This window comes from Zosterops lateralis (assembly GCF_965231275.1).
Source record: "Zosterops lateralis genome assembly, chromosome: 3".
Lineage (NCBI taxonomy): Eukaryota > Metazoa > Chordata > Aves > Passeriformes > Zosteropidae > Zosterops > Zosterops lateralis.
In genome coordinates this window covers 65,296,976-65,317,908 of record NC_139764.1, presented here as the reverse complement: position 1 = coordinate 65,317,908, position 20,933 = coordinate 65,296,976, and the positions used below count along the sequence as shown (strand labels likewise).

The window sequence follows — 20,933 nt, the reverse complement described above, 5'->3', positions numbered from 1 at the left end:
AAATAAGTAAAATATATTCCTCACACTATTGTGTTTTAAAGGAACGAACTGTTCAGGAAAAATCAGGGCAAGGATTATCTCCAGTTTAGGGGTGGTAAAGCTGTTCTGTGTTTGTAAGTGCCTGCATGCTTGTGAAGATATGTTTTTAAGGTTTGGATTTGGTCAGTGTTGTTTTATAGTACCCTGAATATTACAGAATGTTAGGAGATTTAAAAATATTGAACTAGTTTGCTGCATTAATGTGCATTAAACAAAGCCTAGTGGATTTCGAGGCTTCAAATCTGGTTGCTTTTTCATATTGTGAAACTAGATCTTCATTAACATGTAATAATCTGTAAATCTACCTTGCTCCAAGGTAGTTATTAATTAATAAGAACAGTAGAACTAAATTAAACTATGATTATGATGTGCACTCTATTAGAGTTATTGTTCTTGTCTCCTGTTGGATAGCTTAAGGATGAAGCTGGATGCAGAAGGTTGATGAAGTGTATTGTCCAGCTGTTGGGGTGACAGTGGTATATTTGGGACCATTTACTTGGAATAAAATGCCTTCGGTTAATTGAAGTATAGTGAAGTATGATCAAGCATCCTTTATTGTGTTATGAGGTGTGATGGTTAGAAATTCTGATTTTCCTTTTAAAAAAAAGAAGGACAGAGACTGGTGCATTATATTAAGTCATAAAATTTTAATGTTGCATTCATCAGACAATTAATCATCATTCGAAACAAATTTTTTAATGACAATTCTCTAAAAACATACAATATTATTCTACTAGGTTTGAACCACTCTCTTCTACTTTCTCATTCCCTCCTCCATTCCTGTTGCAACGTTGAAGTTGCATAACCTGCTAAGGATGAATCAGATCAGTAGGTGGTTAAAATGGTCTGAAGGAGAGTGTGTCAGGACAGGGTAAGTGGGACATTAGATGTGAGCAAACAAAAAACCTGAGAAAGAAGAGTGAACATAGTCAGAGGAGTAGAGACCATTAGATTCTGAATTGGGCAGTTGGAGCCATACTTGGTCATTCTCCATGAGGTCGATGACAGCACTGCCAGAAGCCTGGTCAAGGTATCCTTTCTTGTACTCATCATAGGTGTACATAATTGGGGAACCATTTTTGTAGAGTGCAACCCAAACGTTTGTTCCTTTTGCATGTACATGGTAGGAGAAATAGTACAGTCCAGGGGTCCTGCAAGTGAAGATTCCTGTTCTGGGGTCATAGTGTTGCTGCCTGTTGTACAAGATTTTGTCAAATTTGATGGGGACTGTTGCTGCAGGGTAGGCTTTTGAGAGGATGGCACTGAAAGCAGACACCGGCATCCCTGTCAGAGCTTGGTTTACTCCTCCTTTTATGAAAGACATCCCTGATATATCCCGAGACTCTCCTGCTTTAACATAGCCTTCGGGCATCTGTGGGATTCCAGCTTGGCCGGGGGGACCAGGAGGACCTGGGGGGCCAGGCAGGCCAGGCTCACCATTGCTGCCTTTAGGCCCAGGGGGTCCCGGGGGTCCCATGGGTCCACTTAAGCCTTTTGTGGAAATGCCCGCTGGGCCCGGCAGTCCCGGTGCTCCCGGCTCACCCTTTGCACCAGGGGCTCCTGGCAGGCCAGGGGGGCCAATGGGCCCTCTGATCCCGGGTATTCCTGAAGGCCCTCTGGGGCCTGGCTCACCGTTGGTCCCTGGCACTCCCTTGGCTCCTTGTGGGCCCATCGGGCCGGGCAGCCCCGGTAGCCCAGCGGGGCCCGAGTCGCCCTTTGGACCTGGGAGACCTGCGTGTCCCTTAGGACCAGCGAGACCCTGCTCACCTGGGTATCCCGGCTTTCCCTCTAATCCTGGCAGGCCTCTTTCCCCCTTGGCCCCTGGGAATCCCGGGTGGCCTGCAGGCCCCATGTCCCCTTTGGGCCCGGGCAGGCCATTTTCACCCGGCAAACCTTTGAGTCCGTGAGGGCCCATGCTCCCCGGTGGTCCGACTGGCCCTGGTTCTCCTGGCGCACCTGCGGGACCTTGGTCTCCTTTAGGTCCTGGAAGGCCAGGAGGACCTTCAGGCCCTCTGTGTCCCTTCATCCCTGGTAATCCTGGCTTTCCAAAACCTGGGAGTCCCGGGGATCCAGGCAAGCCTGCAGGTCCAGGATGTCCCTTGGCTCCGGGGATACCTGCTGCTCCTGGTGGTCCCATGGGCCCAGGCTTGCCAATGCCAGCTTCTCCAGGTTCACCTGGGAGGCCCTGGGGGCCTGGGAGACCAACTGCTCCAGGTGCACCTGGAAAACCTCGGTCCCCTTTCAGACCTGGCTGACCTGGCAGGCCGCTTTCGCCAGGCTTCCCTATCCCAGCAGGACCGGGGGGGCCCCGGGGTCCCTGAGGGCCTGGGAGACCCCTGCCACCTGGGCGGCCTGGAATTCCGAATCCATTTTCTCCCTTTTGTCCATTTATACCTGGGATACCTGGCTCTCCTTTCTCACCAGGGGGTCCCCTTGGCCCCTGGGCTCCTGGTGGGCCTTGTGGTCCTGGTTTGCCAGGGACGGTCAGTCCTGCGGGGCCGGGGCTGCCGGGCGGCCCTTGTGGCCCTCTGGCTCCTGGGAGTCCGACAGGTCCAGGTTCTCCTTTCTCGCCGTTTAGTCCTCTTGCTCCCGGCTTTCCTGGTAGACCTGGCACTCCTGGCTTGCCAACCGCAGAGAACCCAGGTGGTCCTGGGGGACCTGGGGGGCCCTGGGGACCCGGGCTTCCAAACCCTGGCTTTCCTGCAGGACCTGGTTGTCCTCTTGGTCCAGTGGGCCCTGGGGGACCAGGGGGTCCTTGTTCCCCCCTTACCTGCTGCACACCTGTGAGAGAGAGGAAACCAGATCAACCAGGGCATCTACAATATTTGCAGGCAGTACAGCATGGTGGTAAAAATGCATGAAGGGTTAACTTAGCTTCAGCCTCACAGAAGTCAAGTTTCAGCTGCTGTGTTGGTCACTGAGAACCCGACATTCAGAGTAAAAGTGTTTCACAGCCCTTACAAGTAACAAGTGCAGATTTGTTGGAAATGTGAGATATAAGACCTCTAGAATTATTTTTTTTTTTTTGCTTCAATATATTCGAAGTCATCAGAGAGCTTAAAAAATACTGTGCAAATAGATGCAGACTATTAAGTAAGGAAAAAAATACAACAGACAGGTAAGAGATTTAGCAGGTCATCAGACTTGATGAATGAAATGATAGAAGGCAGTCTGTGCAGGTGCAGCAGCTTTTTGGAAACAACTTGGTGCTACATTTAAGTAGTGAGAATTTTGTTCTTCCCTTCCCCCTACTTTCAAAAGTGGCCCATGGCACTGGTTCTTTTGTAAATACATGAATGTTACATTTTCAGATATTGTCTGAAAGACTTTTTTCTGTCATAAAAATTTCACACAGTGGCAAGGTCACAACTGATAATTCATTTTACTGTTGTCAGAATTCCAGCACTGTTATGGGATTTTTAAATACTACTTCATTTTCTTAGTTACTAAAACAGCAGGTGGAGCCACTTAACCAAACGTCACAGAGGAAGACATAAGCAAGCTCACTGCTTAGTTTCACATGTGCTTTGGAGGAGCCTGCAGCTTTATGTTGTAATTAGCATGCTGATTTGTTGGACTTCACATACAAGTTTAACACAGATACTGTGAGACTACTTCAGCAGTTTGCAACAACTGGCAGTATTATAGAACAAAATGGCATATCTGTGATGGAAGTTAATTTGAAAAGTCATTTTAAAAATAAAAAATTGAGGGATGCAAAAAGAGCCTGGATTTGGTTTTTTATATTGGCGACACATTCTACTGAATGCTTATCTAGAAAATATTGTCAATTGATCAACAATTACATCAGCTACAATTTTTCCTTTCAGTCTCTCACAAAAAGACCAGTGTATGTATTACATATATATATATATATATATACATGAAAGTTTATACAGTGACTATTTGGCTGTCTCTTAGATAATAAACTGCATTTTCTGATATGTGGCTAGTCTTGCTGAACAAAAGTGAGGTGAAAGAGGAAACTATTCTACATATTGGGTTTTTTTAAATAATAGTGGTGTGCGTATGAAATACATTTGATTTTGGTTTGTTATTTGATGTGGAAGGTTGCCTTCTTCCCCTATTGACAGGGAAATTATTCTTATCTAGATAATGCAGAGAGTGCATTTTCTTTTCTGCTGATGCATAAAATCAGCACAAATGTGTATCAACTTATTTTGCACATTTTCATATCTCATCCTTCTTAAGGCCATGAAAATGCAGATAAGCTATTAAAATTCTACACTTAGAAAACAAGCATGGTGTGTGATTTATTTGTGATATATTATTTTCTTTTTTTTTTTTTGTGGCAGATGGCATCAGACTTTAGCTCAGAGTGTATCTCCTTATTACTTTTACCACATTTTAGATGCAAATATCAGTCCTAGGTTCACAGAGTGGTGGGTCCTGCCAATTTTGCCTAAGATGTTAAAGGCATTGTCAGCACTCATGTTGTTATAGAAATTTCCTGTGAGCTGTATAGTTCCAAAGTTCTGCTGCTTTTAGATTAAAATTATAGTTTTAATTGTGCTGTCTAAAAGCAATAGTTATTCCTCTGAGGAAAAGACTGCTAAATCCATTAATGAAGTAGAATTTATACCAAGAATATTAAAGTATTGATTGGCTACTCTTTTACATGTCTCAGCACATACCTTGATGCAAAATTGGTTTGCATTCTCTAGTGCAATCAAATCCCATACATGTATTGAATTAAATATGTAGCAGTAATGGCTTATTTAAACATTGCTGACTTGTGAGACCTCATTCAATTACTGTTTTCAGCTTGGGCTTTTCAAATACTTCAAGCCAAAGAGATACTGATTAAAAAATTATGTTCTGGAGTGCTGTCAAGACCAAGATTTTTTAAACAATTTCACCAAACTAAATGAAGCTTTAATAGGCTTTGGTTGGCAACAGAAGTTGTGTGATCTGTTTTATGTTGTCCTGAGTCAACAGTTTGGATTTAGACTGAAATTTTGGTTCCAGACTGCTTTTTGACAAAACTGTACAAAGCAAAAAGATAATTTTTTGGTGGCTATATCTGTAGAAATCAATGTTTTGTGATCAAATTGGAAAAGTAAGCTATAATAAAAAGCTTGCCATTGCTACATGAACTACTTGCAAATGGAATAACTCAACAGCTAGACAAAAGCTGGATTGATTTGGTTCTGTAGATTCCTGTTTTATTCTTCTGAGATCATCTGAGATTAGAAGTGACAATCTCCAGCAGTCTTCCCTCTTTAAATTTTTCTAAAACCTCTCTATAGGATGCTTGTTTTCCAGACTCAGGAATAACAATCCTCCATTTCAAAGCTTGCTCACCAAATCAAAATTTGTCAAGCACTTTTGAATGACTGGATTCACATGTTTGTAAGACTGTAGGCTATTCCTGCTGTTGAGGTCTAGTATATTGTCTTCTTTACATTTCCTAAATCGAGTGCATTTTATACTTCTCAGGTTTTGATATAATCATTCTCATTCTAAATATGGATTTTCACTCACATTAGATTCTGTATTCATAAATAAAGTGAAAACTTAGTTCAAGACAATTAATTTCCCCCTTCCACACCATTTTCTGTCTACCCTGATTCTTGCTTCATTTGTTACTGGTTTATCCCTTCCCAAATGTTTTCTGTAGAGGGGGAAAGAAGAACCACTATGACAATGAGAAGAAGGGAAGTATACTAGAGGACTGCCAAGTAAATATTATACTTCACTTAAAAATAGTATTAATATGTAAGTTATTCTGAATAAAGTCATGGAGAAACACAATAAAAAGCTAATGAAGAAGGGGGAGGAAATGCAGCATTTAACTCAGTGAGAATTCTAGTTAGTAAGTCCTCAGAGTAGCTGTTTTATGTACATGTACCTAAATTTTATCTGGGAGTGCTAGGATTCCAGGAAGTCCTTGTCCTGAAGACTAGAGAGGAAACTATGACAGCATTTTGGTACAGCCCAGGGGAATATTTTGCGGGTAAGGTTCCCAGCCATGCTGCTCTCACTTGTTTCTTACTGCAGAGATTCTTAGAGCATGTGGGTTGGAGCTTGTTGGTATGGGGCCAGTGCTGATGCCAGCTGGTATGAGACCAGAGTCTCTTTGAGCTTGATGTGTGCTGCTCATGATCAGACAGTCCATAGGATCTGTCTGCAGAGCTATTCTGAATCAAAACCCCCTGAATGAAGCTAATATGGATGCAATGCCTCAAGGAGCAATTCTGCTCTTCAGATTTGCCCATGTCCCTTTTCTGGTAAAGAGAAGCTTATTTGCTAATGCTGTTTTCTGAGCCCCTCATTCAGTTTCCTCATTTCCACTGAAGTGTGATTACTACAGCTGAAAGTGGATGGATTACAGCAAAAAAAGAAAGCTGTTTTGAATAGCCCGATGATGTGTGAAAGAAAATAATGCTATTCTCAAGGGTTAAGGTAGGATGCTTACAAGGAAGGTCCACTTCTCTTAATTTTAGTTATGACAATTTTAAATAGTCATTATGGATCAGAAGCTTTGAGTTCAAGTTTTTTAAAAAACATGTTTCAATGCCTAAGCATGGAAAAATAAAAGAGAACTCAAATAGTTTTGAGCACTAGGGATAGCCACCTGTTTGACCTGAAGGGACAGAGAGGATAACCAGAAATAAGATGAAACAATGAAGCATTGCAGTTATGTATTGCCTATCCAAGCTGCCATAAGACTGATTTATGCAATGAAGAGGGTTTTTAAAATATACTAAAACTAGAATTGTTATATTAGTATGTGCTTGACCTGACAATTAAAGCATAAGTTTAAATCACTCATTAAAAACTATATAGAAGTTTATGGCACATTTTTACAACTACATATAATTTTATTTTGTCTTTCTAGGCTTTCAATGGGTCTTCATTTGCCCATGTGTATCATATACATATTTAAATTCACACCTAAGGTCTGTTGTGAGTACAGCTAACATGCAAAATATAGAAAAGTTCTTCCTGAATGAAGGTAGGTTGTAGGTGACAGGCCTGTTGCTAGAAACCCCAGAGCTGAATCAAGAAATTTGAAGATAATTAGCATGTTGTACATCATTATATATACATTCATGTTGTGTTCCTTCCACTATTGAAGCATTCTGGTAAAACATTTTTCTGACAGATGTGCGTTTTTGTCAGCAGGAGGCAACTTCAGAGCCACTGTAAATTCTTTCTCAAGTGATAAATTTTTTTCAACAAACCAAAACTGTTAGTGAAATTTGAATACCATTAGTATAAGCAAAGAGCTTTTAGTCATGTAGTGAACCTCTAGGAATAATTGTGTTAGTTCATCATGAAAAAAATAGTAAACTTACCTTGACTTTTTACGTTGTATGGTAGAAAATGTGGCCCCTTGATGCTGGATTGCTTCTGGTATCGCTCAGAAAAATATCCATCACCACCATGGACAATATTCAGACAAAACAGCAGCAGTAAAGATATTTGTAAATGCATGTTTCCAAACCTGTTGTTTAAAAAGTAGAGAAAGTTTGTTGTAAAGAAAAGCTCTGGTTTTGGAGCATGAATAGATGAGTTTTCTTAAATTATTGGTATTAAAAGTAACATTATTTTGTGCTTACTTCCATCTGCTTTCACTAGTTTTGAATAATTCTCTAAGAAAAGGGGAATCAGCATTGCCATCACTTTGAATGATGGATCTGTTGTACAGATAGATTAGAAGCAATAGTCTCACTCTTAGGAAAAGAATAATTTTGATTGGATGGCAGCCTATTCAAGACAACAGCATTCAAAAACAGAGATTATTTTAACTAGACCCCAAAAGTAAGTTCAGGAGTTCTATATAGCAAAACTCCTTAAGAGAAGTTTTCAGTGAAAATACATAAACACTTCCATGATCTTACTGCCTCTCTAATGCTATAGCAAATGAAGAATGAAGTCCTGGTTCCTTCAGCATCAGTGGCAAAAATCTCACCAAGGTTGAAACCTGGTTTTTACCTGTAGCCCTACCAAGAGCCCTGGTAGCAGTAAGGATGCTATCACTGGCCCTTAAATATCAGCCCTCTTCCCTCCTCAGACAGAAAACAAGCATCCTGAAGAAGTTACCTTCAAAACCAAAGAGAATAGAATGAAATCGTGACATACCAAAATGTTGTGGAGCTCCAATGCTGAGTGGTAGAGGAGTGAATCCTCCTCTGCTGAGGAGTTCTTCTGCCACTGGTGAGTGAGCAGAAGCTGATGATTTCAAGTGCCACCCTTGAGTATTTATCTGGTTTTCCCCTTAGTTGGGTGACTGCTGGACATAAGCTCCTCCCCCAAAATCGGTAAGCAGTAATTACCTGTGTGTGTATAAGTGTGTTTTTTAGGGGTGGGGGAGAGCTATTTTGGGCAGTCATCCTAGATTCTCTTAAGGGGCTTTTTTTTCCCCCTCATTATGTTCTTGGCTTTCTTATTGTTTATGAGATTGAATTGCTCATAGCTTGTTTTTTTCTAAAATTTTATTTTATTTTTAAAGCCCTTTGATTTTAGAATTGATACAGGTAACATTGGGAAAAGTCATGAATTAGTAAGTAAGGTTAGTAATTCCAAGTGTTCATTTAAATATTTCTTTAAATGTTTTAAGGAAAGACCTATACATTTTGAAGTTTGGTGAGCTGATACTTTCAGGAATAACCCCACTAAAGTTTGTACAGACCATTTATGTGAGTAACTAGAGATTACTTATGTGAGCAATTATTCCCTGGGATACAAGTAAAGACCTTCAAATCAATTAAGATGTTAATAAAGGAGTTGTCAGAGAACTTGATTACTTTTAAGCAGTTATTTTAGGAGATTATCTTCATCTTATATCTCTATACTTCTATTTTGGTGTTCGAGGTATACTACTACACATATCATGCAAGTAATGTTTCTGTATTATGAAATCTTGAAATGCGAGTTCACCTCACAAAATGAGAACTTCTTTGTGTCTGGTTGTATCAAATGTACTGAAATTCACACTGTTTAGTTTTGCAAGTGTTAACTAATACAGGGTGATGTTTGGGGGTTTCAGTTTAGTAAATTTAAACAATGCTAGTTTTAGTGTTGGTGGATCAAACCTGGTTATGGTTTTAGCTCTTAAGAGATTTTGTTAAACCAGTCTTGCTTCATGGACTGTACCCACAGATTGCAACTTTTTTTTTTTTTTTTTTTTTTTTTTTTTTTTTTTTTTTTTTAGTAAATCTTACAGTGATACAACACCACTTTATTGAAGTTCAGTACTACATAGGCAGTAGCTCTCAGTCTTTGAATTCTTTGTGACTCTGAATAATCATATAAAACTGAAGGTCAAAGTAAAAGACAAGAAACATCTTTTCTGATTAAGGATGAAACTGTAGAATTCAATATCCAGTGCATTTTGCTTTAAGAAAAAATACCTACATATAAATTATCTGTGTATTAAAACTCTTTTGCCAATTGAAGATTTCTTTGATATTCATATATGGTATTCAGTTTTGTAGGAGTTATAGGAGTACTAATAAATAATGTGTATTACTGTCAATTCTCATGCGTGATAGGTACAGAAGGAACACCTGTTACTGTTCCAATCAAAAAACTGAGCTGGTGGCCCTGAACACTGTGGCTATCCTGTGGAATGGCAGGTTAACGTGGGCTGAATTTTACCTGCTCCATGTCTTTGTTTAATTCCACACTCTTCAGCTTTTTTGGCTTTTATGTATTATGGCAAATATCCTAGAACACAAGTTACTGTACTGAAAGGGACCAGTGGACCATCAAGTCTGTTCTGCTTCCAATTGTGCTAAGACCTTTGCTTACTAGAGGACTGGATTAATGTTTTAACTTAAACTGGTGCAATAATTTATTCAATGTATTGTTGAACAGTTCTTTTCTTCTATTCTTCTTCCTAGCCATCCTCTAAACAACACTATTGTTGTACTGTTTTTGTAAATAACCCTTTTTTGCTTCAGGGGTCTTCAGACTAAAACCTGCTTTCTCCATTAAGCTTGCATGCCTGACCTGGTCAGTGATTTTCAAAGAGTTTGCATATCTGAGATGGCATTTCTACTCCCCACATATGTTTTCAGTTTCTTTTAGTCTTTCAGAGGAAGAAACTCTGTCCTCAGGTTTGTTTGTGTAACTTCTCAAGGTGCTTTATTTAAAAAATTAGTCTCTATAAACTCAAATGAGAATCCAGTCATCCATTTTCAGAGGTAGCAAATATATGGGCATAAAGTTTTTTTGCTCCTTGAAAAAACACAGCTACAGCCCCTTTTTTGGTTTGTATAAATCCAAAAATAGCTTTTGATTTTTTAAAGCATTTAAATATACAGTCCTTAGTGGGAAGTGTGGTTGTTGCTAATTTGACAATATTTGGTTAAGAACAGCAAGCAACAGTTTCATGCACACACAGTTTTGTGCTAATTTCTTGCTTAATTCATAAATACCCCCAAAGCAGGCACACTTATGTTACAAAAGCACCAATAATTTACACTGATATTTGCCCAGCAGCCTCGCTTCCTGCCTTGGCTCCCTCTGGGCGGGAAGGTGAATAATCTCTATGTGTCTCTGCATAAATAGGGATGATTGTGGGGTCAAAAGGTATATACAGGCAAAGCTGTTGTCCTTGTGATTAACCTGAGCTCCACCCTATTGTGCTATCTTATGCCACTTCTTTGGCTTGAGGTTTTGTTTTTTGTGGGTGTGGGAGATTGAGGTAGAATTTGAATTCACTGCTTTAATATGTTTTCTCTTTCATATTGGTGGAGCGCTAACATGCATTTAGTGCTAAGTGTGCATATGAAAGGTGTGCTGTGGTATGTGTTTGCTCTTGCAAAAATATGTGCAACGGACACACTTGTCTATATCTATTTACAGTAACAGCACATTGTAAACTAGAAAGGTTATTTGCAAAGCTGTTTTCAAAATACAAACCTTCAGATGCTTTTGTTTTATAGTTACACATTTAGAAGGTTGTTGTTGCTTACAAATGAAGGTGTCTTCACTCCCTCCTCCCCACAAATGTAATAGTCAAGAATAAAATTTGATCCATTCTGCTACTTCAGAACTTTATTTTTAGTAGTGTACTGGCTGCATCTTACATTTAAAGGTTGTCACATTATGGCGATGCAATAGGTTAAGTCCTAAACTTAACTGCAATAAAAAAGAGTCCAAAGAGTCTCAATAGACCACATGAGTGGTACTGAAGTCAAAGCCTCCAGTGCCATCTGCAGCATTCTGCAGTATTTCATCAGATTTGCTGATTGGGTGTTCAGATTGTTGTTGAATGTTGCTGGAAAGCATGCACTTACGCATGCTTTCCAAAACCCCTTTTTGCTTCAGTCTCTTACTCCCACAGAGTCAGCAGAAACACGTGTAACATGGAAGTGACACCATGATTTGGGAAATGGGAACTGACTTTCACCACAACCCTGCGAGATACTCACAAAGTGACTTGAGTCCCACAATAAGCAACTGCTTACAAGGAAGAAGCCTGAAACATCTTAATTAGACATAAATTGTAATAAAACAATAAACCACTCTCTGTCATGTGCCTTAAACAACCAACCAAAAAACAAAAAAAAAAACCAAAAAAAAAAAAAAAAAACCAAAAAAAACCAAAAAAAAAAAAAAAAAAAAAAAAAAAAAAAAAAAAAAAACCCACAAAAAAACAACAACAAAAAAACAAACACCGGCAAGCTGAGAAGCAAAACTCCAGAAAAGGTTGTGCTAGGTCCTTGCAGTAGCCGGGAACTGGCCAGTTATGTTCCTGATGCTGAGGATTCTCAGTGTGAATATATTTCTTGTTTTGACTTGGAGTATGAGATCTTAAGTTTTCCACCATCTAAGCACAAACCATGAGCTTCAAATAACAGAGTTCTCTGAAAGTAATAACTCACAGCTTTAACTTGTAATTTGTCTTTTTTTTAATCAATTGCCCTTTAGTCATAATCCTGACTTCTTTTCTTAAAATTGCTGTTATGGATTACGGTTACTGTTTATGGTAAATAACAGTACTCAAGGAACCTGGTCTGTGGAGGGCTGTTTACTCCCTTTATTTGGTTAAGTAATCTCAGTAGAGAAGAAAAAGTTAAGAATGTGTTGGTGGGAGATTTTTCCTTTAATTTTAAAAGTAGACTGAAAAATGGGGAGTAATTTGTTATTGACAATATAAAATCAAAACACCGTCAACATCAGCACACAGTGCTTTTGCAGCTTCTGGCTCAGGTCCAGTTTTCTTACCTGCATGAAGTAACTTTGAAGAATGTCCTAATCTGTGACAAGTTTTCTTCTGTTAAAATGCTTGTACCCAAAACATGTGGTAGTTTTGGAAAGGACTCTGACAGCAAAGGACTCTAACAGCATCTAGTACCATCTCTGGTGAAGAAATTCTCCAGTCTCCAATTTAAAGTTTTCAAAGAAAGGTGTTTAAGAGTTTCCACAAGAAGTTTGAAAGCCTGCCATGAAATTAAAGGAAAAATTGGATTTCCTAGTTTGTGGTATGCTTTACAGCACTTTGGAAACTCCTAAATCATGCCAACTCCATGGTTTAAAGCTGTCCTCTATCCCTTTCTGTCACACAGTGGTGAAGAATGTTCTCATGTTCCCACAATAGCAGCCAGGTAAGCCCTCAATGGAAGTGTGAAGCAACAAAGTGTGTCCTACTAAACCTGACGGGCCAAACTAATACAGAGGGATTTCAGCTTTTTATTGCCCACAGTCAAATGGACATGAAGGAATAGGAAATGGGAAAATTTGTTAACTCGATAGCTGTGGGAAATCTGGGTGTTTGTTTGGATGCTGTTCGTTTTGTTTTGTATTTATTGTAACATTCTATTTACATGGAGGGTATTTTCTACTCCAACACTATCTGCATGGAGTGCACAGGACTAGAAAACATCTTGGTGGAAGAAATATTTACTTTGCTAATTGAAAAATAAGATTTTTTTCAGTTTCAGAATGCATGTCATCTTTTTTAATTAAGAGACTTGTTGAGGTAATGTGCAGGGCTGTGCAGCCTTATCTATATCCATATTTTGAGTTACAATGAAAAATTCTCTTTAAACAAACTAAAACAAACTCTGTTACTCCAACAGTCCTGTTGTACTCTTTTTATGGAGTCCTTACACTCTTTTAACACTTGTAATTGTGGTTGAGTAAATGTCCTCCTTTCAAGTAGTAATGGAAAGATGGTCTGTATTTTTTCTGGCGCTGCAAAGCTGACTGCTGACCAGTTTGTTCTCTTTAGCTCAAGTAACTTGATCACAAGAGCTCTATTTAGTATAGCAGTATATTTAAATAGATGACACCCAGTTAAATATTTATAGTTGTATTCTGGCTGAGTTAACTTGCAGGGAGACTGAATAACCATGTTGAAACCTCAAGAGATGTGTTCCACATAGCTTATAGAGAAAGCTTTGAGACTGACATGAATTCTTGATGAAACAGTCCTCTGAAACAGATAGTATTATTGATTATTGCTTTCTAACAGCACTACATTGTTTATCACCATGTTCACTAGGCTTCTTTAAACATAAGACAATCTTCACCCATTTTAGAGAATTTCTGGTAACTGAGTAAAAGATACCAAACAGAAGTACTGGTGTTAGAAAAGATGTTCTCCTTGGGTATCTTGTTGGCCTGATCTTATTCCTCCCTCATTTTTATTTCTCCCTCTCTTGCTCCTGAAAGTAAAACCAACAAATATTATTTAAATGAATTATTTTGAAACTCCTATCAAGTATTTTAATTGAAAACCAATCAGTTTCAAGATACTGAAAACACAAAGCTGGGTTTGTGTATTAAATATTCATTCTTTCTTTCACAAATGCTTTTCTAATTAAGTATATGTGTTTAATTATATAAAGTTTTGTATTTTCACTAGTTCTGCGTAAAAGTGCAAACATGCAGCTGATGGCAGGACTTGCATGGAGAGGAAGAGTGGAAGTATTTAGTTAACTTGTTGCACAGTTCAGGAAAATAAAATTTCCGAGAGCCTAGTCACTGAGTAGCCTGAGTAAATGCAAAGATCTTGGTCTGGATTTGGACAAGGGAGTTTCACAAAACTCTTTCTGAAGCTACTTAAACACAACCAGATAAAGACGTTTCCAGATCATTCTAGCTGAAGATGCTCATTTTCAACCTTCTGGTTGATGTTAATTGCACTCCCAGTTGTGTCAATACAATGGCCTATGAAGCTTTTCTTTAAGAATTTGATTCAGATTAAAATCAATCAGACTTTCCTGGGAGTGATGGAATATGGAGGGTTATTTTCTGTAGATCTGTGTCATTTCACAGTATGTTTTAAATTATTTTTAAATACATTAAATAGATTACTAGTCTTCAAAAATTACTGCTAGTCTTCTTTCTATTTTAGTAAGTACTTGATGTTCTTGTTTAAAAAGAACATAGAGACATAAATATGCTAAGGAGTCATATTTTCCCAGTGAGGACTATTTTTATTCATTTTTTAAATTCATGCTCTATTTTTTGTGATTTTTATTAGATTATTTAATATCTTTCTCTAACTCTGTGCTTGCTGGACTCAAAGTTTCTGTCAGAATGCCCTGAACCACAGTGAATAAAGTAGAAACCATGGAAAAAAAGAGTGGGAACCACTTCTACTTTCCCAAAGGTGAAAAAGTTCATGCAGCTTCCTTTGGTATCCCATAATTAGGAGAATCTTCCAAATAGTTGGTCAAAAATAGGTGTAACTGAGCTGCTTTTTCAAGTGTACCCACTGGAGCATGTAGTCAGCCTGCTGAATAGTCTCATTCATTGACTATACTACCTGCTGTGGTTTGGACAATTGGCACAGAGTTGTTTTTAAACTTCCATGTTTAAAAACAGGTGCCAAAGGGGGAAATCCAGACTTTTACAACCAGAACAAATAAAAAGATGTCTGAGTTCATTTTAAAAATAAGGGATTTGTTTGTTTTATTAACTCTGGCATTTTAAATATTGCTGTTTTGTTTAAATTTATTTAAATTGATATTTTAAAAAGGTCTTTTGGTGGGTGCATGAGCCTGTGGTGGGTACAAGTCCTGTGAGGAGTAGTTGAGGAAGCTGGAGTTGTTTAGTCTTGTAGAAAAGAGTCTCAGGCCTTATTTCTCTCTACAACTACTTGAAAGAAATTAGAGTGGGTTCCAGTGTCTTTTCATAAGTAGAGAGTGATACAAGAGGAGACAGCCTCACGTTCCACCAGGAAAGTGTTAGATTGGATATTAGGACATTTTTTTTCACCAAAAGGGTTGTCAAGCATTGGAACAGGCTGCCAAGGGAAGTGGTGGAATCACCATTTGTTGAGAAATGAGACAGGAAGGGCTTGTGAATATGCTTGCCTAGTAAGAAATACTAGAGATGTAAAACCTGTGAGTGAAATAGAAATGAAAGCCAGCTTTGAGATGTGATCATGGCAGGCAGGAAGACGGTGATTACCTGGAGATAGGTGGAAGGACAGAAAACAAAAGGACCCAAGAATGTAGCCCCTCTCCACTCTGCCAAGACGTCAGGGAAAAAGTAGAAAAGTAGTCTTTAGAGTTTAGAATATAGGATGATATGGTAATATAGTTGTTCTCATAGGCTACATGCAAAGTTTGGTCACTGTAAATTAGAATATTCAACACAAAAGGAGATACAATGTATTGTAACAAGGTCCTCTCTCTCTTACTCTTACCGCTCTTACTCTTACTTCTCTTACCCCTCTTAGCTTTTTTACCTCCCTTATCTCCTACCCCCTCTCTCTCTCCCTCTCTCTTTGGGGCTTCCCTTCAGCTGAGGCTGGTGGCTGAAGGCAGGCCCTCTTTACCCACGACCGTTGCAATAAAACCACGTGTTTCTAGAATATCTCAAGTCTGCAGAGTTCCTTCTCCCTGCCATCCACAGATGCTCCCAAAACCATTCCTGGAGGTATCTGAAAGACTTCTAGATGTGGTGCTTAGAAATATGGTTGGACTTGATGATCCTAAAGTCTTTTGAAATCTAAACAATTCTATGATTCTGTATAATTTTTTATACTATCTCATGCAAAATAAGCTTGTGTCCATGAAACCTCAATGTTCCTGATGATTATTAATAGACTAGTTTTCATTTCAGTAGCTGAAATTTAATTTTTACAAGCATTATATGTCACAAAGGATAGTCGTAATTACTTGCTTTTAATAAGGTGCTAATGCAGAGTCAGCTTTTATTATTACAGAAAAGGCTATTAAGGACTACAAAATTTTATAGGTGACATTTGCTGTATTACCTGACTCAAATCACAAGTTTCAATGTCTCTTGTAGGACATCTTCCTCCATAGGAGGAAAATCACATGAATATGAGGGGTGATTTTTTTAATGAACTTTACTAGTAGGCTTTTGCATTCAAAGCTTTGAGGACCAAAAGAGAGTTATATAAAGAGACTCATATGTGAAGCAGATGGACACTTTCCAAACTACTGATACAAAAACATACGTAGATACCAGGAAAGATAGGGCCTCCTAAACTCATGACACACAACCTGACCAAACTTCATGCTGTTTCCAGTGGTGATACTTGCTGTCCCTGCTGCGACTGTACTAAATGGTGAAAAAACAAAATGGAAAATTAGACTCCTGCTGGAGGTGAGGTGACTTCTGCACCCATTGACGGTGATCTCCACAAATCACAGATATTACACTAGTGAAATTCTGCTGCATACAAAGTAAAACTGAGGATAGGAAATGGGCTAAGGAGGGAAACACTCATTTATCCATGTCACATAGTCCAAATTTGTGATGTGGACTCTGAATTATATGATTATCTCATGCAACATCTCTCTTAGAAAATTCTTGTTTCAAACATTTGGATTTGTCCTCCAAAAAGTTGTAGATTCCAGTCTGAGAGCTACTGTAAGTATTGGTGTGCAGTGGGGAAAAGTGTCATATGATGGTTACAGGGAAGACTTTTTAACAATAGAAAATAAGAGTTGCTCTAAATCAGTTTTCAACCAAAAATAAGTGTGGAATCTGGGAAGCTGTGGCTAAAATGAATGCTGTTACTTGATATGGTATCTATGCTAGTGTCATCACATAATTTAACATTAAATCTGGTACATTCAATTCAATGTTCTATTGCCATTGCATGCTTACCCAGTTAGTATTTGGTTATCCCTTTCTGCACTAGAAACAAGGCAAGGTTTTATCTTTATATTTGCATATTTGCAGTCTCATTCTGCATGCTAGCTTTCTCTTTTTTCTTAAAGGTACTTCACATTTTTCCAACAACAGACTTCAGTATTAGATTTAGATGTAGTAGATTCAAAAAGAAGCGTTATGTACAGAAGATCCATCTACAAATTCAGTAGAAGTTTCAAGAATGAGATTTAGAATTCGATTTTTTCATTTAAACCCTTTCATTTACCAGTTTGAAATATTTTTAAATAAAACTGAGAATCTTGAAACATTCTCCTTATTTTAGGACATAAACATAACACTGTTTGTCTGTTGAAATATTAGCTCACCAAGAACACATGTTAGGTCATTCAGAGAGAGCTTATTGTTTCAGAAAATAGACCTTCTGTGTCTATAGACCTGTGGTGGGATGTATTTGCTTACCTACATATTAGTAAGTAAAAGTAAAATTGAAATAGTAGAATATTTTTCTCCTGTTTCCTTTTTATACCTGTCTAAATCCAGATCTTTTCTGGTATGTCCTGTGTACATAAATTGTATTGGGTTTCAGAGTTGGATTCCACCTTTGACTGTGCTGATGACCACAGGATGTTTACATGAACTATGGCAGACTTTTCCCTCTGAGGTTTTCCTGCAGTGCTGTATCCCTGAGACACTCAAGTCGTTTAGAACAGGGGGTTTTGTTTGTTTGTGCACCAATAGCTTGCAGGTACTTTAAGAGAAGATATATTTAGGCCAGTCACATAGGGAGTGCCAACACTGTTGGAAAACTGGGCTGGCAGGAGCATGAGCAGAATTTATTTGATATGTGAAATAATCTCTGGTCAACCTTACAAACTAATACTGATATAGGATAATTTTACTACCTTTACCTGTTTCTAGAGATTAAAAATGCCAAATAAAGATAAGATGAACTTTTGCATTGACAAAGCAAGATCTATTTTATAAATTTAATTAGAATAATGGACACAGTTTTGTCATGTTATTTCTAAAACTGATTTGGAATGTTGAAACTTCTACTCGATCATCTGGATCATCTTTTAGAAGCAGAGAAAGATCTCACTGTAAAAATTTGTATTCTCTAAGAAAACAATCTGAAGTTTCCATAGACTTTGATTAGAAGCTGTCACAGTGACGCTACCTATGAATCTCACAGTTAGGGCTAAATGGTCTCTTGTGAACATAGGATCTTGGTCTTTTGACAAAGAAAAATCAAAAATAGCCATAGATGTAAAGGACATGTCTCAGTTGAGACTTGGCAGATTGAAGAATAGAGAGCAAGTTAAAATTCCAGTCTTTTTAAACCGTTTTTCTGTGGAATGATAGTGGAGGATGCACTACAATTCAGCTATTCTGACGGAAAACTGCCTCATGATGTTCAAACTTCTGGCAAAAGCCTCTCTCCCAAATTGTTATAATGCTTCTTATAATCCTTCATTCCTAAGTCACCTGAAGGACAAGTATGACCTCTCAGATGCAGGTGATTTCTTGTGTCTAGTAGCTGGGAGAAGTTGGTTTGCATACTTGCCTACAACTGCAAAAAAGTCATGATCAGCAAGACTACATTTTGTGTTTGGAGTTATTTTATGGCCTACATCTAAAATGTCTACTTGAAATAAAACATGGGGTTTTTTCCCAAGTTATACTAATGTCCAGGAAAGGACTGTAGGCTGTCCAAGTCTCAACTGTCAGCTTATAATCAAGGCCTGGTGGCATCTAATTACATTTCAGGTGACTGCACAGTGGCCTGTGAAGTAAAATATTCCATTTTTGACACTGGTTTATGCAAATGTGGGTCAGGCCTCTGATGTTTCTTCAAGGACATATATGCCCTATAAAAAAATAAAATAAAAAAATAAATTTATAAGCAGAGTCTAACAACAGATTCTGAGTTTCTGCAGTCGAGCTTATGGCCCACCAAAGCTTAATCAGCTCCCTGTACCCCTACAGCACAGCATTTTTCCTTGACTTCTGCATTTATGCCACATGCCTGGAAGGCACATAGGAAGCATCTCAAGTTTCTGTTCTTGTGCTAGGAAGACAAAGTAAATATGATTGTACTCTACCACTGCCTCTTCCAAAAGAAACACAGTCTTTTGGAGAGTGGTCCCTTAAGCAAGTAGGTGTGAGATCTTGACCCTGAAGGTGTAGATAAGCTCTTAGGGGCATTTAGCTGCTAAACTCTAACAAGCCTTTTTTGTGCAAATCAGAATTTTTTAATAATTAAATAAAATTTTGTGGTGGTAGCAGATTGGATATTTTGCACATTGTACCACTATGTCCCAAATTCCAGACTTTTGGAAAGAGTGCCTTGTAGCTGCTTGGCAAGAGATATGTACAGGACTTGGGTGGAGACTTTTTTCCTGATGTTTTTATTAAAGGGTGAACAAACAGTTTTAAACAAATGTTTTTGAAAAAGCAAAAGCATGAGGTATAAGAAGTTGCAGTTATTGCATGAAGGAGATGTTGAGTCAGTCAGCGTTTTATTTGAAAACCTTATGCTGATGAAACCTCACAATTCACACTAAAGATGAATTATATATTTCCTGTTATAACATCAGATAATTATTTGAATGTTTAAACTCTTTTCTCTTATGCTTTTACAATTCATCATGGATTTTTTTAAGAAAACAACTTTCAGTCTTTGCTTTTTATTTTTAAAGACATATTATTTCACGCTGTTATTAAAAGTTGTTTGATCTACAAAAACTGGTATTGAAATTTGTGTATGAACACTCAGTTGCCATAAATTAAAATGAAATCTTCCCAAGGAAAAAAACCACAGAAATATAGGTGTTTCATATGTCCTTTATAGTACTGTAATTTAAAGCATGATCACTTGTTACCGCTATGTTGTCTCTCTCATTGGTAACTGAATCCCTCTGAGATCCTCTTGCCAAACAGATGCTAGGAGTAAGAAACTACTGCTTTGGAAAAGTTGAAACTCACAACTAAACTAGCTTCAGGCTTGTCATCTCTTCCCAAAGGCGTTTCTTTCCTTTTTCATCTTAGATACTTATTAAGTTTTCATTTGGAGAACCTTTTAAACATGAGTACTGCAATGTTCTTGGCTCTTTCTGAAGAACAGTGGAATTTTTTTTTATTTTTTTTTTTTGTATGAAAAATAATGACAAAGTCCATAAGAACTGGGGTTTTTTTTTTAATTCTGTTTTCCCAAGGTCTGTCATTTGTTATTCTTAGTCTAGAGCAGAATGTTCGCTCTGAACATTTTCAGAATGAATTTCAGTTATTGTCATTTTAACTGACAAAAAATTTAGAAAAACTTTCTGCATTCTCTGTGGTTTGGAGCTAATTGGACTGTTATTGTTACCCTCCAGTATATATCAGAATAACCTGTAGAGGACTATAAATACTTTTAAGAATATCAATATATCTTTTGGAGTGCATCCCATGACGATGCTTTCTGAAACTGGTTGGTCATCACAACATGGAAGTACAGAGAAAGGATTCGATTTTTAAATCATACATGTGTGCGTATTTGATTATTTTTAGGGCTCTTTAAGGGTTTTTTTTTCTCCCTGCACTTTGTTTCATTCTGGATATTGTGGTTAGGCAGGTACTAAGGATTGTCATGATTACACAGACCTCCAGCTTTTCTTAGTGTCCTCATGACAGGAGCATTGCATGCCAAAGGACTATATATAGTGGAAAATATAACACTGAAAGAGATTTGAATAGTTGTGGCTGTTGCAAAGAGTGCTGTCTCTCATCAGTAAAACTGATTCCTATAGAAACTGCTGCCTTGCTAATCACCACAG

At 38.1% G+C, this 20,933-nt stretch overlaps 2 protein-coding genes across 2 annotated transcripts in view; one reads left to right on the top strand and one right to left on the bottom strand.

Annotated features, from left to right (window-relative positions):
* Window positions 1–20,933, top strand: part of LOC310906610 (dermatan-sulfate epimerase) — a 176,698-nt gene that overhangs the window by 15,400 nt on the left and 140,365 nt on the right. The gene's annotated exons all lie outside the window — the stretch shown is intronic.
* Window positions 923–7,500, bottom strand: COL10A1 (collagen type X alpha 1 chain; the record flags this gene model as incomplete). The annotated part of the gene is made up of 2 exons (XM_083858511.1): window positions 923–2,820; window positions 7,362–7,500. 2 exons carry the CDS (start codon window positions 7,498–7,500, stop codon window positions 923–925), a joined length of 2,037 nt encoding a protein of 678 aa, XP_083714637.1.